The 25,462-nt window shown below is 35.0% G+C and overlaps 2 protein-coding genes across 4 annotated transcripts in view; one reads left to right on the top strand and one right to left on the bottom strand.

Annotated features, from left to right (window-relative positions):
* Positions 1–490: 490 nt before the first annotated feature.
* Positions 491–20,518, bottom strand: LOC100373632 (tartrate-resistant acid phosphatase type 5-like). Of its 3 annotated transcripts, XM_085503275.1 has the most exons (7): positions 20,074–20,150; positions 18,781–18,888; positions 13,617–13,825; positions 10,871–10,995; positions 4,555–4,758; positions 2,731–2,875; positions 491–1,956 (listed from the first exon to the last, which is right to left on the bottom strand). In XM_085503275.1, the coding sequence occupies exons 3-7, from the start codon at positions 13,788–13,790 to the stop codon at positions 1,714–1,716; spliced, it is 891 nt and encodes a 296-aa protein (XP_085359401.1). In that variant the 5' UTR covers positions 13,791–13,825; positions 18,781–18,888; positions 20,074–20,150; the 3' UTR covers positions 491–1,713. The 3 variants fall into 3 exon arrangements, with proteins under 3 accessions (XP_085359401.1, XP_085359402.1, XP_002738142.1); XM_085503276.1 differs by lacking the exons at positions 18,781–18,888; positions 20,074–20,150 and adding an exon at positions 20,383–20,518; XM_002738096.4 differs by lacking the exon at positions 18,781–18,888 and having other exon boundaries at positions 20,074–20,193.
* The window catches only part of LOC102808882 (tyrosine-protein phosphatase Lar-like), a 130,767-nt gene continuing 125,757 nt past the window's right edge, over positions 20,453–25,462 (top strand). The window contains exon 1 of the mRNA XM_078012118.2: positions 20,453–20,587. The gene's annotated coding sequence lies outside the window, so the exon portion shown is untranslated. The remainder of the gene's footprint in view (positions 20,588–25,462) is intronic.

Here is a 25,462-nt window from a genome sequence, read left to right as displayed (position 1 = left end):
CAAAAACAGTATATTATTTCACAAAGGTGCAAGTTGATTTTGGTCAAGATTCTATACAATATAACTGACCATATTTTTTGGACAGTTCTCCCTATATCTCAAATTCTCAGTCCAAACTTGGTTCGCAGATGATTGTGTTGTAGCACATCAAAAAAAGTTGATTTGTGTTATAATCCAATTCAAGACCTGGTAGCCATTATAACGAAAATCAGGATTTTTCATCTATTTTTGCTCAATTCTCACATCAATGAAATTTGGTATGTGACACTCCTTGTCGAAGATGGTCGACTGGGAGCCATTTTTTTTTTTCAAAATGCATATCTTGGTATGATGGTTTTATATGCATGTTTCGATTTTTTTTTCAGTTAAAAATGGCTTTCTGGTGGCCATTTTGTTTCATAGTTTCACATATTTGAATTCATTTCTCAGATCATATAAATGCTGACATTTCATTTGTCATATATTAAACTACAATAATCAGAAGAGGCTGTGACATTCTCAAAGGGTTGTTTTATTCATCTTCTGCAATAATACATAACATCTGAACAAATAATTTTGCATTGTTCAAGTTGCATGTAATAACATAACAAAACAGATAAATACTGGAAGTGTTACGAATGATCAATTGAGTCAAAGCATATATACAAAGTAAAATTTTATACGTTGAAAAAACCTGTCATCAAGCTAGCTGCTCTCTGATTGGTCTCATTGTTAGGTGTTGTTAGACACAATCTTATAACCAGTGTTGCATTGACCAAAAGCCTATAACAAATTTTCACCACAAACAATTACATCATATTTTTTGAAATTTTGAAATTTCATAAAAGAAAAAAAATAAACGAATTCAATAGACCATTTTCTACTCACTGCAAAATCCTAAGTTGAGCATGAAAAATCAAAAGTAAAAACAAGAAAAGCAAAGGTCATAGCATCATAGTGGCGACAAACATCGCATGGGATTCAGAATTATTTTGAGGAATATTTCCATGCTTAATAATGTGCTGTACACATTTCATGCTGGTCAATTTTGATGAAGTACGGGTATTCAAACACAATATTCCCCTGTCAAAGATCGGCCTTTCTATGTGAGCTATGAAATAAAGAAATTTGAGCTCAAAATCAAATCGTTTGATTATTACCATAAACCTTCGGCGAGCATCTTTCACGCAACACACAAGAAAATCACCTATTAGGGTTGAGTAGCCAATTAAGACTTTGCATAGAATTTGGTTGTTGGAAACAACACGTAATATATATTATTGTACACAAAGCACCAAAAACAATAGAATCTGTCATTTGATGAAAAGCTGTATCAGCACTCATTCAAACCCTACATGAAAAAAAACATGATATGAAAGGCAAAATTCAGTTTCCTATATGGGAAAAACGCCATGCATATTGACGGCTCATTATCCAAAGAACCTAGAACACTTTCACTGGGTATTTGATACAAAAATCAAACTTTAAGGCCATTGCTGATTGGCTAATGGGACTCGATGACAATTTCATATTCCAATAAAAAATAATGTTTATTACAGATTTTTTCTTTTGTAAATGATGAACAGTTGTTAACCAAACTCAGATATCTATTTGAATGAAGTTGCGTAAACCATTCTTAGTCATTCTGATGTTACAGAAAAACACAAGGTTGCAAAACGAAGTAACCAATACCAACCTTGATGACAGTTAATATTATAATAAAACTATATGTCATCATCTTTTTCTTGGATAAAGTGTAGTTTGGTATAGATCTTTATGGGCTGTAGCATCAATGAATGTGAACACTGCACTTTGATGCGTCATTTCAACGAAAGCAAATCCCCCAAGACTATTGGGATCAGCATAATGAAACTGGAGTGATCCACGTGGGATGGCATCTGTATGGTTAGTAGAGGGATCCACTATAGCACCAGAACCAACGACAAAGTAGTTTACACTGTCGTTTCCTTTGATATGCTGAAAATAAAATATATTTTTATTGAACTATTACCACCAGTAAGTGTCATAAATAGGCATACTGTGAAGCTGGGTACTAGATGACCTATTAAACTGAATGAACTGGTTTAAATATTTAAAAGTACATCAAGATTATGGTACAGAAGTGTGATTTCTATTCGCTAGTCACTGTCAGGGTAAAATCAACTGATCAGAACACATAAACATGATACAAGCAATAATGTTTGTTATTTTTGCCTAGAAAGGTAAAATTCCCCATCCTGAATTTTTGTCATTCACAAAAAATCGCACGATAAAAAAAAACAAAATTTAGAATTCTACATAGGGGAAATATAACAAGGTCATAGCTGGGTGATCACGGAACTAAATCGCAACTTCAATTTTAAATAACCTGTGAAAGTGTGAAACAAACTTACTAGTTATAATGTCTAAAATGTTAAAATTATTGTGATATTAAATTTGAAACATATGAATGTCGCACAATATCATCCAATTACAGATCTACCATAGTGAAAATCAGCATCAATGCAAGGAAATCATCAGCTATATTTACATTTATATGGCAAAATACTCGTTAAAAAAAATCCTGAATTGTAAATTGTAAATATGGCTCACCAATCTATGCAGTTCTACAGAACATGTTTCAAGCTCAAAAATTTGAATTGAGAACAAACACAGCACTCACTCCTGGCATTTGTGAAAGACATTATTTTTACATGAAATTTGGATGTACACGTATATGCTGCATGACAAACATCAAGATGATGGGTTTACCTGTAAGCTATGGTCATGTCCACTGCAGTATGCTGTAACCATGTATTTTTCCAGCATAGGTTTTAGTTGTTGCAAGAGACACTCAGTGGGGCCATGCTCAGCTATAGACCAGACAGGATAGTGACCGCTAACTATTATATATGTACTTAAGCAATAACACATAATTATGGTAAGTTATAAAACATCAATGCATGAAACAAATTATTATTATTGGATTATTCAACAGCTACAACAAGAAACAGTAAAAAATATAACAAGAAATTGGATTGGTTGATGAAACAAGAACCAGTGAAGAATGTAAAAAGGATTTTGATTGGTTGATGAAACAAGAACCAGTGAAGAATGTAAAAAGGATTTTGATTGGTTGATGAAACAAGAACCAGTAAAGAATGTAAAAAGAATTTTGATTGGTTGATGACACAAGAACCAGTATAGAATATAACAAGTCATTGAAAATGACACAGTCCCCGTTAAATTTTTGAAAGTTCTCTTTGTGCTTGTCATATTAAAGTGGAGGGGTTGTCGCGAGCGTGTCCTTGAAACTTGAGTTCAAAGTGGCGTATATAACAGATTGTTTATTTACTATTTTATTTATTATTTACATAGCAAAGAAAAATATAGATCCCAAGTGAAAGCATGTCCAAGTTATCACATTTCAAACAAACAAGATGGCCGTCAGTCGGCCATATTTGATCAAATTGCAAATTGAATTGACATGTACCCATTTATGACATGCTAAATATCAATGAAAATTATACATGGGTGACAGAGATATTTATAGTAATAAGGCCAAAAATAAAAACAGCCGTTATTCGGCTATCTTCGATCTGATTATGAAACAAAGTGACATGTATGATGTATGTGCCAAATACGAATGAAAATGATCAGATGGCTGTCAATCGGCCATCCTTGATTCAATCCAAATTGTCATGAACATGTATCCTAAGTATGTGCCAAGTTTGAATGAAAACTGACAAAGCATGTCCAAAATACAACATTTTCAAAAAACAAGATGGCTGCCAGTCGGCCATTTTTGATCGAATCGCTGAACCACTGCATGTGCATATGTCCCACATAAAGTACTAGGCACATGTAAAGAATGAACGAAATTGGTTCAAAGAATTCTGAAATATGACTCAGCACAGATGCATGCACAAACGGACGCACAGATGGATGCACACAGACAGTCGGATGAAATGTATCCTAACATGTATGATCTATGTACTCAATTTGAATGAAAACTGACAAAGCATGTCCAAAATAGGACATTTTCAAAAAACAAGATGGCTGCCAGTCGGCCATTTCGAATTGAATCGCTAAACCACTGCATGTGCATATGTCCCACATAAAGTACTAGGCACATGCAAAGAATGAACGGAATCGATCCGACGGATTCTGAAATACTACTCCGGAAGGACACACGGACGGACGTACAGACGGACGCACAGACGGTGCACGGACGGACGCACAGACGGACGCACAGAGACCGAATTATAAGTCCTCGTTTTCGGACAACAAGAATTCTGACTGGTGGATGTAACAAGAAACAGTATAGAATATAACAAGAATTCTGATTGGTGGATGTAACAAGAAATATTAAGGAATATAACAAGGATTTTGATTGGTGAATCTAACAAGAAATATTATAGGATGTAACAAGAAATCTCATTGGTGTATATAACATGAAACAATAGCTGAAATCAGTTGTAACCATCATAAGCAAATCAATGTAGGGAGACAATGAAGACACAAAAATTGCCAATTTGCCATGTTCACCAAGAATTACCTAATCAAAGGCCGTTAAAATAATAACTAGTAACTTACTCATTAGATTTTCTCAAAGTGTCATCAATCCATTGCAACTGTGCTTGAGCAGCAGCTGGATCTACCGGTCCATCCAGTTTAGAACCTGTTATAGCATCATCTGTGTTTCCACATATTATAATAGTATCTATCATCACCACTAATAATGTTTTAGTAGAGTTGCCAATACTGAAAACTTTGCTGTAATTGGTGTCAGGAAAATTCCTAAAAAAAACAACAACACATTTTTTACGATATCATTATTTCGTCAAATTCATATTGTACGAAACATGGTTGCTACATAGTGGACTAAAGTGGATATCAATATTTAAAATGCAAGTCTAAGTTAACAAAATAATACTATCAGACAAAAGAGCATCATCAATACGATAGTATGCAGTTTACAGTTTTTTTTATATCACTTCTAATTTTAATAGATATTGAACATTGGGTACATTGGATACTGAAGACCAGATATAAATTGGCATGGATAGTGGGTACATTGGATACTGAAGACCAGATATAAATTGGCATGGATAGTGGGTACATTGGATACTGAAGACCAGATATGAATTGGCATGGGTAGTGGGTACATTGGATACTGTAGACCAGATATAAATTGGCATGGATAGTGGGTACATTGGATAACTGAAGACCAGATATAAATGCATGGATAGTGGGTACATTGGATACTGAAGACCAGATATAAATTGGCATGGATAGTGGGTACATTGGATACTGTAGACCAGATATAAATTGGCATGGGTAGTGGGTACATTGGAGACTGCAGACAAGATATAAATTTGCATGGATAGTGGGTACATTGGATACTGAAGACCAGATATAAATTGGCATGGATAGTGGGTACATTGGATACTGCAGACCAGGTATAAATTGGCATGGATAGTGGGTTCATTGGATACTGTAGACCAGATATAAATTGGCATGGGTAGTGGGTACATTAGATACTGTAGACCAGATATAAATTGGCATGGATAGTGGGCACATTAGATACTGAAGACCAGATATAAATTGGCATGGATAGTGGGCACATTAGATACTGAAGACCAGATATAAATTGGCATGGATAGTGGGCACATTAGATACTGAAGACCAGATATAAATTGGCATGGATAGTGGGTACATTGAATACTGAAGACCAGATATAAATTGGCATGGATAGTGGGTACATTGGATACTGAAGACCAGATATAAATTGGCATGGATAGTGGGTACATTGGATACTGAAGACCAGATATAAATTGGCATGGATAGTGGGTACATTGGATACTGCAGACCAGGTATAAATTGGCATGGATACTGGGCACATTAGATAATGTAGACCAGATATAAATTGGCATGGATAGTGGGCACATTAGATACTGAAGACCAGATATAAATTGGCATGGATAGTGGGTACATTGAATACTGAAGACCAGATATAAATTGGCATGGATAGTGGGTACATTGGATACTGAAGACCAGATATAAATTGGCATGGATAGTGGGTACATTGGATACTGAAGACCAGATATAAATTGGCATGGATAGTGGGTACATTGGATACTGAAGACCAGATATGAATTGGCATGGGTAGTGGGTACATTGGATACTGTAGACCAGATATAAATTGGCATGGATAGTGGGTACATTGGATAACTGAAGACCAGATATAAATGCATGGATAGTGGGTACATTGGATACTGAAGACCAGATATAAATTGGCATGGATAGTGGGTACATTGGATACTGTAGACCAGATATAAATTGGCATGGATAGTGGGTACATTGGATACTGCAGACCAGGTATAAATTGGCATGGATAGTGGGTTCATTGGATACTGTAGACCAGATATAAATTGGCATGGGTAGTGGGTACATTAGATACTGTAGACCAGATATAAATTGGCATGGATAGTGGGCACATTAGATACTGAAGACCAGATATAAATTGGCATGGATAGTGGGCACATTAGATACTGAAGACCAGATATAAATTGGCATGGATAGTGGGTACATTGAATACTGAAGACCAGATATAAATTGGCATGGATAGTGGGTACATTGGATACTGAAGACCAGATATAAATTGGCATGGATAGTGGGTACATTGGATACTGAAGACCAGATATAAATTGGCATGGATAGTGGGTACATTGGATACTGCAGACCAGGTATAAATTGGCATGGATACTGGGCACATTAGATAATGTAGACCAGATATAAATTGGCATGGATAGTGGGCACATTAGATACTGAAGACCAGATATAAATTGGCATGGATAGTGGGTACATTGAATACTGAAGACCAGATATAAATTGGCATAGATAGTGGGTACATTGGATACTGAAGACCAGATATAAATTGGCATGGATAGTGGGTACATTGGATACTGCAGACCAGGTATAAATTGGCATGGATACTGGGCACATTAGATACTGTAGACCAGATATAAATTGGCATGGATAGTGGGCACATTAGATACTGAAGACCAGATATAAATTGGCATGGATAGTGGTACATTGGAGACTGCAGACCAGATATAAATTTGCATGGATAGTGGATACATTGGATACTGAAGACCAGATATTAATTGGCATGGATAGTGGATACATTGGAGACTGCAGACAAGATATAAATTGGCATGGATAGTGGGTACATTGGATACTGAAGACCAGATATAAACTGGCATGGATAGTGGGTACATTGAATACTGAAGACCAGATATAAATTGGCATGGATAGTGGGTACATTGGATACTGAAGACCAGATATAAATTGGCATGGATAGTGGGTACATTGGATACTGCAGACAAGATATAAATTTGCATGGATAGTGGGTACATTGGATACTGAAGACCAGATATAAATTGGCATGGATAGTGGGTACATTGGATACTGCAGACCAGGTATAAATTGGCATGGATAGTGGGTTCATTGGATACTGTAGACCAGATATAAATTGGCATGGGTAGTGGGTACATTAGATACTGTAGACCAGATATAAATTGGCATGGATAGTGGGCACATTAGATACTGAAGACCAGATATAAATTGGCATGGATAGTGGTACATTGGATACTGAAGACCAGATATAAATTGGCATGGATAGTGGGTACATTGGATACTGCAGACCAGGTATAAATTGGCATGGATACTGGGCACATTAGATACTGTAGACCAGATATAAATTGGCATGGATAGTGGGCACATTAGATACTGAAGACCAGATATAAATTGGCATGGATAGTGGGTACATTGAATACTGAAGACCAGATATAAATTGGCATGGATAGTGGGTACATTGGATACTGAAGACCAGATATAAATTGGCATGGATAGTGGGTACATTGGATACTGCAGACCAGGTATAAATTGGCATGGATACTGGGCACATTAGATACTGTAGACCAGATATAAATTGGCATGGATAGTGGGCACATTAGATACTGAAGACAAGATATAAATTGGCATGGATAGTGGGTACATTGAATACTGAAGACCAGATATAAATTGGCATGGATAGTGGGTACATTAGATACTGAAGACCAGATATAAATTGGCATGGATAGTGGGTACATTGGATACTGCAGACCAGGTATAAATTTGCATGGATAGTGGGTACATTGGATACTGAAGACCAGATATAAATTGGCATGGATAGTGGGTACATTGGATACTGCAGACCAGGTATAAATTGGCATGGATACTGGGCACATTAGATACTGTAGACCAGATATAAATTGGCATGGATAGTGGGCACATTAGATACTGAAGACCAGATATAAATTGGCATGGATAGTGGGTACATTGAATACTGAAGACCAGATATAAATTGGCATGGATAGTGGGTACATTGGATACTGAAGACCAGATATAAATTGGCATGGATAGTGGGTACATTGGATACTGCAGACCAGGTATAAATTGGCATGGATACTGGGCACATTAGATACTGTAGACCAGATATAAATTGGCATGGATAGTGGGCACATTAGATACTGAAGACCAGATATAAATTGGCATGGATAGTGGGTACATTGGAGACTGCAGACAAGATATAAATTTGCATGGATAGTGGATACATTGGATACTGAAGACCAGGTATAAATTGGCATGGATAGTGGGTACATTGGATACTGCAGACCAGATATAAATTGGCATGGATAGTGAGTACATTGGATAATGTAGACCAGATAAAAATTGGCATGGATAGTGGGTACATTGGATACTGTAGACCAGATATAAATTGGCATGGGTAGTGGGTACATTGGATACTGAAGACCAGATATAAATTGGTATGGGTAGTGGGTACATTGGATACTGAAGACCAGATATAAATTGGCATGGATAGTGGGTACATTGGATACTGTAGACCAGATATAAATTGGCATGGGTGGTGGGTACATTGGATACTATAGACCAGATATAAATTGGCATGGGTAGTGGGTACATTGGATACTGAAGACCAGATATAAATTGGCATGGGTAGTGGGTACATTGGATACTGAAGACCAGATATAAATTGGCATGGGTAGTGGGTACATTGGATACTGAAGACCAGATATAAATTGGCATGGGTAGTGGGTACATTGGATACTGAAGACCAGATATAAATTGGCATGGATAGTGGGTACATTGGATACTGAAGACCAGATATAAATTGGCATGGGTAGTGGGTACATTGGATACTGAAGACCAGATATAAATTGGCATGGATAGTGGGTACATTGGATACTGAAGACCAGATATAAACTGGCATGGATAGTGGGTACATTGGATACTGCTGACCAGGTATAAATTGGCATGGATAGTGGGTTCATTGGATACTGTAGACCAGATATAAATTGGCATGGATAGTGGGTACATTGGATACTGTAGACCAGATATAAATTGGCATGGGTAGTGGGCACATTGGATACTGAAGACCAGATATAAATTGGCATGGGTAGTGGGTACATTGGATACTGTAGACCAGGTATAAATTGGCATGGATAGTGGCTTCATTGGATACTGTAGACCAGATATAAATTGGCATGGGTAGTGGGTACATTGGATACTGAAGACCAGATATAAATTGGCATGGATAGTGAGTACATTGGATACTGTAGACCAGATAAAAATTGGCATGGATAGTGGGTACATTGGATACTGTAGACCAGATATAAATTGGCATGGGTAGTGGGTACATTGGATACTGAAGACCAGATATAAATTGGTATGGGTAGTGGGTACATTGGATACTGAAGACCAGATATAAATTGGCATGGATAGTGGGTACATTGGATACTGTAGACCAGATATAAATTGGCATGGGTGGTGGGTACATTGGATACTATAGACCAGATATAAATTGGCATGGGTAGTGGGTACATTGGATACTGAAGACCAGATATAAATTGGCATGGGTAGTGGGTACATTGGATACTGAAGACCAGATATAAATTGGCATGGGTAGTGGGTACATTGGATACTGAAGACCAGATATAAATTGGCATGGATAGTGGGTACATTGGATACTGAAGACCAGATATAAATTGGCATGGGTAGTGGGTACATTGGATACTGAAGACCAGATATAAATTGGCATGGATAGTGGGTACATTGGATACTGAAGACCAGATATAAATTGGCATGGATAGTGGGTACATTGGATACTGCAGACCAGGTATAAATTGGCATGGATAGTGGGTTCATTGGATACTGTAGACCAGATATAAATTGGCATGGATAGTGGGTACATTGGATACTGTAGACCAGATATAAATTGGCATGGGTAGTGGGCACATTGGATACTGAAGACCAGATATAAATTGGCATGGGTAGTGGGTACATTGGATACTGTAGACCAGATATAAAGTAAAAAATGCACAACATAGAACCAGCTTCACCAAATTTAGGATATCTGCACATACCCTACCAATTGAAAAACTTAGATATCAAGGGATACCTCCAGAGGAAAGAAAGTGCCAACTTTGTAACAATGGGGCTATTGGCAATGAAATCCATGCACTTTTAGACTGTAACCATACTGGAATAACAAATGCTCGTACTGAATTTCTGAATGTAGTTAGCATTTATAATGAAAGTATCCTTAAACTATCAAAACAACAAATGTTTACAGAAATTTTAAGTTCGAGAGATGGGTTCATTGCCAATAGTGCTAGCAAATTTATTGACAGCATACTATTTTACTATAAGTAATTTTACTTAGACTTTAGTTATTTATGTATTTTCTTTTGTCTCGTGTGTGTACTTGTGTTTTATTATATTTAATGTCTTTTGACCACAGATAATGTAACAAAATATATTATATATAGTGTAGATATATACTTACCAACGAGGCGATATCTTAGAATAGTCTATTTGTGCTGAAATATTTCCATTATGATCATGATTACCAGCAATAAAATACCATGGATTCTGTAATGACTTTGACACAAATACATTTTCAAATGTATTCTGTAAGAAATAACACATGAAAGGAATTTAATTGAGAGAGAAGAAAAAGTACATAATCTGGGAATTGTACTGATTCTGTTGCATGATGTATATTGTACTGCCTCAAGGGCAAATGAAATTTCTCTATTCCTTTCGCTACTGATAAGTACCAGGTTTGAATCATAATCATATAGCTAAAAAAGAAGATTTAATGGCAATCACAACATTTTGCTAGAGTTACTAGGACGCTGTTTTAAGGATGTAGCAGACTTTTGTAGTGCTTTTTTTTTATTTATTTAAACAGCAACTAGTATCTACAGGCAGCTACATGATCTGTTTTTTTTTATCTTCATTAAATTAAATTATTAAAGAATTAAAATATACATGATTAATGGAAATCTGGGGTACATGTACATGTATGTGCCACTTCAGCTAAGCCCTTCTAAGCCAAAACGACAACATTTGTTGTAATTAGCATAATCCTGTAGTTAAACATTGCGTGTATGTGTCCAGTCATGTGATCAGATCATACTTCAATCAAGTAACATCGTATCGCTTTCATCCTCGCAATATTCACTGCTACATTTTGAAAATAAAATGGAAAAGAGAACATCGAAAAAAGATCGCTACCCTGATGACTAATAAAAAACTGTAAAACATGTTGCTGAACATGTACATACCTCAACTGACAGAACCAGAAAGAAATAATTTATTATTTTTATTGCTACAATTATATTTCTATTGGTGTCAACTGATTTTTAATGATTTGCATGATTTCCAACTGATTTGCATGATTTCCAGTTGATTTGCGTGATTTCCAGCTGATTTGCGTGATTTCCAGCTGATTTGCATGGCAATACATTGTAGTTTAGAGGATTCTGAATCACTTGAATTTTGACTTTCTCATAATTTCTGACAGCGTTGTCATAGCGAGTGAGATTATTCATCGCCATATTTACTATTTCTACATTAATAATTTACCGAGATGAGAAACATTTTACAACAGCAAGTTTTTACAGACAATTAGATTAATAGCAAGATTGCTTGCAACTTGCAAAACACAAGGAGGGTGGTCAGTGTAGTGAATTGTAAATACTTAAAATTTGGTGCTGCTGAAATTAACTAAAACATAAGCATCCTTACTTTATGTCAGTCAGTGGGAAAATGGACTGATCACAATCAGAATCGTGCAAGTTTATAATAACACAATTTCAGTCAGTGCTAACCAACTTGGTTAGCGTTCGACAAAAATAGTGCTGATATATTAAACTTCAGCTAAATAGAAATGTTAAAAATCGGACGATACTGATGTTTCTGTGAAAAAGAAAAGATTTGGAGAAGAATTTGTTTTTGGAAGGTTTAATGGGCCATTCCAGTTTATATCTGCACCCCCCCCCCCCTGTTGATGAGCTTGTGTGTTTACTTCATACAAGGTATAATTTCCATGGGTGTATAAGTCATACAAAGTTTTATTTCCAAATCACCATTCACCATACAGTGATGGAAATCCAAAACTATAGTTCCTACTTATGGTGTTGATGAGTTCCATTGTGCCACCATACAGAGTAGGATTTCCAAATATAACTCTATTTTACTAATTTCAAAATTTTATATTTGATAATGGAAATCCAAACTAGTCCTGATTCACAGTGTTGATGAGCTCATTCGTGCCACCATCCTTACCTAATTTCAGTAATAACTATTTCATACTGGCCCAATTTTTTTACTATATACAGTCAGAATTCCAAGTTTTTTTAGTCATACTGTTGAAAATCCAACCTCATCAACCGGTATGTGGCGAGATAAACTAGGCCATATTTTATTTAGTAGCCATAACTGCCTGGATTTCCAGGAATTTTTTTTTCATACTCGTCTGGATTTCGAGATTCTGTTTCTCCATATACAGTTGGATTTCCGGGGTATTTTCCCCATCATACAGTGCTGGAAATTCGACCACATCAACAGGGGTGGGAGGTGCAGATATAAACTGGAATGCCCCAATTGAGCATAATATTGCTGCTGAAACGCAACATCACAAATTGACAATTAATAGTACTACAGGTTGTTACGATATTCAATTTTTGCTGTTAATATAAATGTATTTTGATAATGCCCAGTTAGCTAGCGAGGCTTGCCCAGCTGCAGAATTAGAATAGTCAGCATGTATTGTCATAGCCAATTAATATTCTTTTGTTTGTGCTTGTTCAAGACGAACGTGAACACCAGTTAGTCAGTTGTCACCCAGCTCCTATCTCTATACTATCTCGTATTCCCGTTCGTAACAAGGTTCTATTCAAAACCACTGCAAGTAAATTTGTACATGTAGCTAGTGGCAAATATCATATCTATATATACTATAAGTAGTTCAAGATTCCATTCATTTTATTTTCACTGAATCATTCCTTCAGCAAAAATTAATTCCAAGCGAAAATAAAGTATTTTACAGTAAACTAAGAAGAAAATAGTAACAGATTTGATGATTTGCAGCTTTTGTTAACATAATTTTGCATTCTTGGCATACCAATTAAAACTTACTGTAGAATTCACACAGAATAAGGCCTGAAGCACTCATCTGCTAAATCTTGTGAGATCTTTCAGGGCTCTAGAAAGAATCTATTATGCGTGAAATGTATGCACTGTACCTTAAACCTTGGATCATCCACATTTTGCACTCCATCATAATAAAAGTTATCACCCAATGCCAAGGTGAACTGTGATCCGTAAGTGTCTGCTATAGCTCCCATAGCACTGCCGACAGCCATTTCTATAGGAGTTCTATATGGTGAATCAGGCATTCCACCCCAGTCGGCTAACATTGTGAAACGCAGTGAGTTTGGATTTGGTTTGAAATCTGAAAACAAACAAAACAGGAATCACAAAGTAGTCATGCAAATCATAGTAGTTTTCAATTCAATTTTGAAAAGTCTGATAAGTACAAAGGGCTGGAAGTGGATCTCATCATGTTTGGTACCTAAGACATTCTATGAAGAAATGTTCTTCATTTTCAATTTTTATCTGGGAACATTGCTTACAGATTGTCTTCTAAAGATGTAAAAATGAGTTGCATTTTAGCTTTTTGTAAAACAAGTCTCATGCTCCAAGACTAGACTATATCCCAAATGTATTAGTATCGTGCAAGCTTCATACACACTGTTGCTTTTGGTTAAAATGGCTATTATGTGAAGAGTTCAACATGGCATCCTATGGTATAATGGATCATATGCTAAAATATGACATACAATCCTATAGCTTTACTCGGTTCAACTGTGACATATTTACTATGCACTATTATAATATATTCTGAAGTTATTACGAGAACACCTCAAAGTATGCACGAAGACAGTACAGCTGGAGTATATAGATCGACGTGCAGCGAAGGTCAATGAGCGGCGTACTGTCTGAAACTATGATGTGAAGACGTTTATAAATGCTAAAACATGCACGCAAGAGGACAAAGTTGATGTTCCGACACGTTCATTCTCCCTCGAAAAATCTGCCTGGGGGAGGCCCGCAGGCATGTGGTGTAACAGCCTCAACTAGAGAGGGCCGAGTCATAATGCATGTTCTGGGGCCAAAAGAAACCCCAACGTTGCTTGGATGATTTGTAATTACCGATATCTTGCTTTTCCCCAGCTCAGAAGGCCACGCTAGAAAAACTTATACAATGTAGCCAACCGGCCTTTGCATTTTTATTGATGCAAGGCAGCACGCAAATTGAGTATTGTCCTTGCTACTTATCAAATTTTGCGACTTGAGTAGGGATTGGTTTGCTATTTGATTAGATCTTGTGGCCTGGCAAACAGAGATATTTTAAGTATATTGCTAGAAATGCATCAGTGACAAGTTTGCATAGTTTGGAAATTTTCTAGGAATTATGTTTATTAGATTTAGAAGATTTGTTCGGGGAGGATGGATGTTTATTAGATTTTGAAGATTTGTTGAGAGGGTGAGTATGTTTATTCCAGGGAATTCGTTTATTTAGGACATGTGCACAGCATTTAATTGGTAGCTGTCTGAGTGATAGAGCAACCATGAAAATAAATACAGCAATCACACTATTGCAATGTAATACATATTATCATAATACAACTGTACCTACATTTCTGATGAAAAAAAAGCTTTTAACATTTTTTGAGAAGTTGTCTAAAAGCGGATCCTTGTAAGGTGCCATTAATAGACCATTTTCCGTTCACTGCGAGAATCACGCGTTATGTGTGAAATCGAACGTAAAAACAGGACAAACAAAGGTCATAGCGTCATAGTGGCGTCAAACATCGCGTGGGATTTGACAAACGTGAAAATATTTTGGGGGCATTTCCATGCTCAATAATGTGCTGTACATACATGATATACAATTTCGATTAAGTGAGGGTATTCGAAAGCAATATTCCTCTGTCAAAGATCCGCCGGTCGATGTGAGCTACGAAATAAAGAAATTCAAGTTCAAAATCAAATCGTTTGATATTTGCGGCAGACGTTCGACCCGCGTCTTTCACGCATCTCGCGAAATCTCCCAGTTGAACAGAAAATCACCTATCATGCAGGTTTACAAAGGGCTAAAAACAAAAGCTTTAATGGACAACTATACTTTTATATTTACACTTCCCTGGTAAATTTAACAATTAACAAGCCATGCATGACACAGTCCCTATTCGTTAACGAATTTAAGATATATAGTTTTGTTTATAGTAATATAGCTGGAATATAACCATGTCAGGAATATGATTTTTTAACATTAAAATGATTGACATTTGTATCTGATCGTCAAACAAGTACTTGTCCATATTGAGAAATATTGCTCTGGAACAGCATTCAAAATCCGCCATTTTGAATACATGTATATATATATATATAACATGATGTATAACGAATATATAAAATTTGAATATAATCAGTCAAAGCATTTAAGAGATATGGCTCTCGAAGCCCAATCATTAAAACAAAATGGCCGCCAGTCAGCCATTTTGAATCCAATCTGAAAAATAAAATGACGTGCATCAGGAACCCTTAATGTCTAATGTATGTACCAAGTTTGAACAAAATCCATCCATAAATGCAAGAAATGCTTGATATTTGAGGATTTTTTTAGCACAAAAATAGCCACGATTTGGCCACTTTGAAAAAGATCGTCAAACCAATATATCCGTATATCTACGACATGATGTATAATGAATATTAAAAATTTGAATATAATCAGTTAAAACAAGTTAGACATATGGGTCTGGAAACCCATTCATTAAATAAAAGCAATCTGATCTAAATCTGATCTGAAAAAAAATGATGTGCATCAGGAACCCGTAATATCTAATGTATGTACCAAGTTTGAACGAAATCCATCCATAAATGCCAGATATTTGATGATATTTAGCACAAAAATGGCCACCATTTGGCCATTTTGAATAGGATCATCAAACAAATATATCTGTCTATCTATGACATGATCTATAATGAATATTTAAATTTTGAAAATAATCAGTCAAAGCAAGTCAGAGATATGGCACTAGAACCACATTCATTAAAACAAAATGGCCGCAAGTTGGCCATTTTGAATCTTATCTGAATAACAAAATGATGTGCATCAAGGCCATATGATGTCTAGTGTATATACCAATTTTGAACAAAATCCATCTGTAAACTGCCGAAAAATGCTTGATTTTGATGATTTTTAGCACAAAAATGGCCATCTTGAATCAGATCTTGAAACAAATTGACGTGTATATGTATAATATCATGTATGATGTATGTGTGAAGTTTGATTGTGATTGGTCAAGGCATTTCTAAGATACAGGTATGTATGTCTTATAAATGTCACATTTTTAGCTAGGATAAATCATAATCTGATTTGGTCTACAGTATGGATTATAAAACAACAATACTGTAGAATACTTTATTTTCGCTTGGATTTTATTTTCGCTATTTTCGCTGAAGGGATGATTCTGTGAAAATAAAATCCAGCGAATATACTTTTTTTTCCTTTATTTCACATTAAACTCATCAAAAATCAGTAAAAATAATTCCATACAAAACGCCCAAAAAGCCTTTTCAGCGAAAATTAATTCCAGCGAAAATAAAGTATTCCACAGTATTAAAAAAATACATGTTTTCATCCTGGTTGCTTTAAATATTTGTCATTATAATGATATTTTTTTAGGTTACATGTACAATTAAATTTATGCCAGAATTGTTTTTGGAGGTTTTGTTTCAAAGCCACTTATGCAGCAAATAATTGTAAACTCTAAAGATATAATTAAAACAAATAATAATTATATTAAAATAATAAAAAATTTAATATATGACAAAAACAAATGTTATTCAATCGGAACAGTAAAACAACTTTCGTACATCCCAGGAAAAATAAGGGACGACGTCAAAAGATCGATGGCGGATAAAAAACTTAATTCTTTTAGTTTTTTCCCCCAAACCCCCCACTGAAACTTAATTGATAAATATTGATCATGGCGTCAGACTACATTCACCATTAAATAAAAATTGATAATCGGACAGCAGTATGGCATAGCAGTTAGTTGTAATAATGAAGTGGAATATACGCATGCGCAAAGAACTTTTCTGGGTTCTGCGCATACTCTAGGTCCATGCCCTGAAATTGACCTCATTTGACGCACATATTTACACTCGGACCAAACCATTTTCTCGTCTTGGATGTCGTTTTTTTTCATTTTCTGTTATTTTTGTATATGACTGGATAGAGAAAAACGAACTACAAATACTCCAAGGTTGTTTTTACTTCATTAAAAAATAAAATCGTTTTTGTAGGATGGAAACTTTTTGAGGTCAAAACCCCCCACCCCCAAACTAAAGCAAATAAGTTTTTTATCCGACATCGATCTTTTGACGTCGTCTCTAAGTCATGTCATGAAATGATCTTATACATGTGTATCCTAAGATATATGATGTGTGTATGAAGTTTATATGTGAACAGCTGAGATACACCCAATATACAGGTCTGGACTAACTAAAAGATCAATCAATATGTTCCTGTTTTCAAACTGTGTCAGAATAGAGACTAAAAATTTAGCATATAGAACACATTATCTGAATGATGAAACCGTGAATTTAAAACCCACTGAATATGCCTGAAATGGTAAATCAGAGAAATTTAAACCCAGTGAAAATTAGTAATTTTACAGTATTTTTCTTCAGCAAAATTATTACTGAACATAAAATATCACATTTTTTGCATAATTTATATTATAGTATTACAGGCACTGCACATCAGCAAGCTTCAATCGTTCAGAACCTGCTTTTAAAATTCATTCAAACACCACTACCGGTACACAACTTTTTCCCCATTAGCAGAGTTGGACATGTTGTGGAAGATACCTTTAAAACCACTACAGTCTTTTACAAAAATCATTTAAAATGAACAGAATGCCATATTTGTGTTTTTTGTTATACAAGAAAAGAAACAATTATTCCACAAATATGGAACATGTTTTCTGTTGTTTTTTTTGCTATAATAATTTTTAACTGAAACATACAGGACATGCAAGTCAATGGAATATTTTAAATATATTTTGGTATTATGATATAGGTAACACCCCGGGTTATTACCTCCAAGAGGACAGAGACACTTCCCACTGTTTTATGAAAGAAATATCACATTGAAAGTCTACTCACTGGTATATCTTCACATGTTATCAATGCATTTTGTTCTACACATCCCTGTCGTCACCACAGTCAAAGTAATGAACACTTGATTCGAACCAGTAATCCTATCTGACCAGCAATTGCACTGTACTAGTGTTTGAATGCTATGTCTGGTGTTAATAATTAAGCTGTGCTTACATTTGTACCTTCTACAGATCGGTGTTCAGTTTTTTTCCTTCAATGTTGAGTTCGTGGAATCGTTGTGAGGTCTCAGGTATTGTGTGAAAGATGTAAACCAGAAGTCCGCTGCAAAAATTGAACGATTTGGTTCAATTTTGATCTTTTTTTTTTATAGCTCTACGTCTGAATGACGATCTTTGAGAGGGGAATATTGCATTGGGATACCCTTACTTCATCTAAATTGACCATTGAATCTGTTTCGCACATTATAAACCATGGTAATACTCCCGAGGGAGACACTGGCCTTTAAGTTTGGTAGGGGTGTGTGGCCGAAGTGTAAAACCCCAGATCCCATATCATAGACCATTTTAACCTCAAAAACCATACCCCTTTTTAGACCAAATAGTGATTTTGTAATATCCCATCAGAGACACAAATTGTCACTAAATTTATTTACTTAGTACAAACTACTCATCACCTAGACTAATCAATCTGAATGAATGAATCCAAGGGATTGAATGTTTCTTGAGCCCCCTGTCCCGAAAACAGACCCTATCCTAGACGGGTAAACGTGATATTGAACCAAAAGGCAAGCAAATCTATACTCATTCTAGACCGAAAAGCTAAAATACGCCCCCCCCCCCCCAAAAAAAAAGGGCGACACGTCCCCATAATGTGATTTGCATTAAGTGACCCAAAATATTTTTTTCATCTTTCCAGCGTTTTCTTATGCCGGCGAAACAACTCATAGTGTTGTTAGTGTTGTACATAATGCTAGCGATAGAAATATGGATTGTTTGATAGGTTTTTTTTTTTTTTACTCATTGAACCACACCTCAAGATTTGTACTTAATGCATTATATATTCACTTGTTTTTAATTTCGCTAATTTCACTGGTATACCGTAGTTAAATAAAATACACATAAACTCACAGCAATAGAACTAATTGTTTTCCTGCCAAGTTTGTGAACATAAAAGCCAATGAAATTGCTCAAAATAGTGAAAATATTAATAAATGGTGTCACAGTACACTGAATTTCAAAACTACCTGTGAGGGCGCTTTCACACGACCACTAAATCACAACACGTTTTAGTTTATTATCGAGAAAAGATCATAACACGCTCACATCGAGCGATGCCAGCGATACCCAGCGATACCCAGCGATACCCAGCGAAGTCCCAGTATTAAACTGACGTTTACTGTGCAACACAGAACAAACGAAAACTGTACAAGCTACTTACACTTGCGAGAAACATGTCGAAATTTCAAACTTCACCAGTTAAATCAAAAACTGGTTTACATAATCTCACCTGTATCCCCCTGTACCAAATTACACGTCAATACAACACTGCATATGTATAGTAATAAGCACATCCCCATCTTTGAAAAGTTAAAAATGACCAGAACGATATTTAAAGTGTGAGGGCAGTCACTTGTAGACCACCTAGGCTACTCAAAATTTTACCTTGTTTATCGGTTAAGCTCAGTTGGTATCCGCATATATATATATTTGCATTACAAACTGTAATTTGATCTTTAAAATTGGAATGTATTAATGGCATTGAAATATGTCAGTGTGTACAATTACAGAACCAAACATCTAGTGAAATTATACTTACTGTGAAGAAGCAGCCATACTTGATCACGAAGAGACAAATAGAGGTTCAGTCTTATCAATCACTCTGGGCTGGGACTTCCCCCTGTATAACTGCTTGGTTTTATGTTGGTTCGTAGAAACCCATAAGTACGTGTCTACACTTCCCTCAGAAGTTCCACGTCGCTGTAACGATTGTGACGTGTGCATGCGAAGCTTCTTGAATTAAGGTGAGTTAATCCATTGAACGTTCATGATGTCACGTCCAGTGTGTGTTTGCGTGTCTGTGCAGACTTTGATCCAAAGTTCGAGCGCGTTGTTTGAGCCATGTGTATGTAGTATGTATTTCCCTACTTACTACTGGACCGATCGAGATCGTTCAAGCTTATTGATATTCGATTTTCCCATGCGTGGAAGCGATAAACAACAGTGCTGTCACGACATAGTGCAATCGGTGACAGGAATTGATGATACACAGGGAAGTAAAGTGCGCGTGTCAGAAATTGGGTGAAATAAACACCGATGTGTGAATTCCCGGCGCGTCATCGGAACAACAACAACAACAGAAAGTAAAAGTCTAAATACGAAACATACATGTATGAGTAAGAATCTGAATCGCAAGACTACACAATTACAAATCACGAAACAGCTTAGTTTGGTTGCTTATAATTCAACAAAAAGAATTAAAAAAAAACTTAATAAAAAATAAAATAATAAGGTGTAGTGTGAGAATTTCAGATATAACATATCTGAGTAAATAAATATAGGTATATATGGAGATGATAATAACGTCATGCATATAAATTGATTATGTTGAGTACAAATATTTAAACATTTCATAGCTACATGTACAAACCATATGGAAAAGCTGAAACAGTAATATAATTACAAACCTTTGCCATAAAAGCCATCATGGACAATTTTGATGTTAAGAAAATGTTATTCAAGATCTAAGTACCATGTCAGTGGGACAACAAATATGTAAATGATCAAAGATACTCAACAAAGCACATACGTACCATGGATGCACTGTCACTATTTTTGTTAACTGATTCTGTATATTATTCAATTTATTTCTGTATATTACAATTCAATATGCTAGTCTTAAATTTGTATCTATGGCTGAGAAAAAAAATATCTGTTTATCGTTTCCATGTGCATCATTTTGAACTATGCGCCTCAAACTTTTTTTTTCTTTCTAAAGCATTCCAAAATGTACTCGCCCTTGTCTCAAATTTCCTCCATTTTAGCTCAGTATTTAAAAAAAAATCGCCTCATTTTAAAATGTCCTTGACACGAGAAACAGAGAATTTTTTACTGTTGATGAAGAAGTTTTGCCAATAGAGAATTATATCTACATTGGGTCTAAGCCCATTAAACGCACCCTCAACATTTTTGAACACTTTGATGTATGAAAACTTGTATAATAAAATTGTTCAAAAATTTCATTATCTTGTCTACTTTAATCTGGAAATATATGTAATCACTGGATTATAAATTCAGCTGAAAGCAAAAGAATGTACCCAGGTATTTTCAACCGAATAGATACCAATGGGCCTATGAAATCTGCCATTGATCATAGAAGTATATGATGTTACTCACCAATGGTACAAGTCAGTTTCAAATTCAGTTTAATAATTCATGGATGGATAAACTCTTATTGTATATTAATGTCACTATATACCTGAAAACTATCATTTTACATGATAGTTTTATGAAAATTTATAAAATATTCATTCATAAACATTTATCCTAGAAGATTTTCTGTTTCATTCAAATTAAAAAAAAGATGCTTTCATTAGATATGCATGTACATGTAGAAGCCATTTAGAAATGCCCATTTCCCATGACTCGGATGGACCATGTATCTTCAATTCACTAATTTAGATGAATATTTTAATTTTCAGTAAAAAGTGATATTTTTGACTTCTTGTTGAAAACCTGATTGTTGAAAGTCTGACTGCTTTGATATTATACACAAAGGTACCTCAGGTGGATCTGTCTCAGATTTGTTCAATTCGTAATAATATCTTCAATTTTCTAAATTTGGATAAATATTATTGACATTTTCAGTAAAAGTGATATTTTCAACTTCTTGTTGAAAACTACAAGTCTGATTGCTTTGATATTATACACAAAGGTACCTCAGGTGGATCTGTCTCAGATTTGTTCAATTCGTAATAATATCTTCAATTTTCTAAATTTGGATAAATATTTTTGTAATTTTTGGTAAAAAGTGATATTTTTGACTTCTTGTTAATAACCTATTGCTTTGATATTATATATGCAATGCTTCAGGTGGGTCTTTCTCAGATTTGTTCATTTTGCGTTGATATCTCTGATTGTTTATGTTAGAAGCCTACTCATTAATTTTGAAAAATCAGTTATAAATCGCATGACAATGTTTATTGGTATATTGTGTAAAATCATGGAGCTATTATCGAATGGCACCATAAAATAGTATTCTTTTGAGTGTTACAGTGACAACACATATTTTGAGAAACTTGTCCAATTATTTTACAAAAAAACACACTATTTTTAGAACAATTCCATAGAGCACAGTGTTAAAGAAAAATTGCATTTTTTGGCACTTTTTAAAACCCAGATTTTTGAAATAATTGAAGGCAACAAGTATCCAATCATTCACAGTATATGATTTCTTCAGCCTATGTCACCAGACTACAACTTGAGGTACATGTATGGCAAAATATCTCTGCCATAGGAATCTATGGTAAAAGCATTATACCGGTAATACTGACAAAATGGCCAATATCCACTAAAATACAACTATCATTTTCTCAAAAATTAAGCTGGTGACCGCTAACTTTTTTTAAGTCAATATTATTATTGGAAAAAGAATAAATCCTGAGTATTTGCATTCATGAGTAGGTTTCTTAAGTGAAAGTGCATTGCTAACAGCGGAGATATCGCAGCCAAGAAGTCGCCTGTTTTCATTTGAAATTTATGACAGATTTATAAATATTTTATATTAAAGACATTCATGTCTTTATGAAATTCACTGTACGTATTACCTTTCTTTTACTGGTGACATTACCTGCTGGTACATGTATTAGCTAATTGCAATAAATTTGACAGAGAACACTTCTGCTAACGTGTCCTTTAAAAGATTGTCACTCTGCTGCTATTTTACCTTTCAAAGCATAATCCAGATGTGAATCAGTAATAAAAATATAGATTTTAATTAATTAAAATTATCAAATTACTAAATGCCTTCAATTAAATCCTGCATTCTTAATAAAATATATTGAAAATGCATATCCAACAGTCAAGTTATGTCAACCATGCACTTGTGGAACTTATCGGTAACGTATGTTTCTCTGCAGTCGCAAATTTAAAACTGCCAGTGACTTTTGCCTCGTCATTGAGTCTGGTGCACTTGACCTCGGTTTGTTTTGAACTCTGAACTTTACTAACAACTACTATGGCACAAATTTGATTTAGATTCAGACCTTTTCTTCGACTATACCTCCGCATGTAGACGTATTAAAGGATACCTTTTTTGTAGATTTTAGTCTTGTTTATCTCGTTTATCTAATGTCTTATTTAGCATAAAATAACTTTATATTGAAGATGAAATTATGAATTACTACAAAAAGAACGAGAAACATAACCATATACATAACTTCAACAGAATTAACAAATGTACAATATTATTATATTATACGTAATCTTTAATGTACGACTAAATCAAAAATCTGGAAATTGTAAAAAAACAAAACACTGTTTTTGTTAATTGGCTGAGCGAAAGGCTCCATTAAATAAATTTCAAAGACAGACATAGAAACAATTAGTTTGTGATTTCCCCATATTGGTAAGCCCTACTGTTGTGGCAAATTTAAATTGACAATCAGTCAAAATACATGTAACTAAACTTCTAAACTCAAAAAGTAGTTTAGTAACCAGTCATAGGGAATAACCTTTGCAAATTCCTGGAAATTCCTATGTCCAAAATAAACTATTTCCTGATAGGATGGGTACACCGTTTTGTTTATTCTAGAAGGTAGAGTTTATTGGGGATAGTATGCTCAAATCTCGGTATGATGATCACATAGTGAAGGTAGAGTTTATTGCAGATAGTATGCTCGAATCTTGGTATGATGATCACATAGTGAAGGTAGAGTTTATTGCGGATACATGTAGTATGCTCAAATTTCGGTATGATGATCACATAGTGAAGGTAGAGTTTATTGCAGATAGTATGCTCAAATTTTGGTATGATGATCACATAGTGAAGGTAGAGTTTATTGGGGATAGTATGCTCGAATCTTGGTATGATGATCACATAGTGAAGGTAGAGTTTATTGCGGATACATGTAGTATGCTCAAATTTCGGTATGATGATCACATAGTGAACGTAGAGTTTATTGCAGATAGTATGCTCGAATTTCGGTATGATGATCACATAGTGAAGGTAGCATTTAACGAGTGTGAACGAATAATTAACATTAAAATCTTACTGACTTTGGTGTAATAATATTGCATATGTGTATGATATGGATGCTGTTGTAGAATATATTGTGACTTGGGTGTATGACTATATATGGTCATACCATAGGGTTTGCCATGTCTACTCTACCATGTCTTAAATTATAAATGAATTTACGCAAAAAAAGTGAAAAATGAGATAGATGAAAGAATTATAATGCATTTATGTAGTATTTTTTACTTGGCACACCTGGAATATATATATAATATAACACTTTCAGTCTAGGTCATGTATTACTGTATTGTTTTGTAAGCAATTATCATATTACTAGTAAGATATTGTAAAGAAAAATAGCATAATGTACATGATTCACATCCCGAGCCGAAATGAATGTGGAAAATATTGTGATGTCACTTCATATAATAAACAATATAAATTTCTCTCCTCATATGTACATTTTCATTGGTATGTTATGAAATTTGTGATTTGAAACAAGTCATCGATGGTAAAAATGAAAGATATTGTCTAATCTAAAATACACTTCACCGTTGATGACTGACGACGGGTTAGGAGAAGTATTACAGTGCGATGCGACTAAAAAATCATGAACAGGCTAGCCTATTGTGCGTGACCACATTGGTGCACGCAGTAGTCTAAA

This window comes from Saccoglossus kowalevskii, chromosome 9, assembly GCF_978046115.1.
Source record: "Saccoglossus kowalevskii chromosome 9, keSacKowa6.1, whole genome shotgun sequence".
NCBI classification, from domain to species: domain Eukaryota; kingdom Metazoa; phylum Hemichordata; class Enteropneusta; family Harrimaniidae; genus Saccoglossus; species Saccoglossus kowalevskii.
This window is presented reverse-complemented; position numbering and strand designations above follow the sequence as displayed.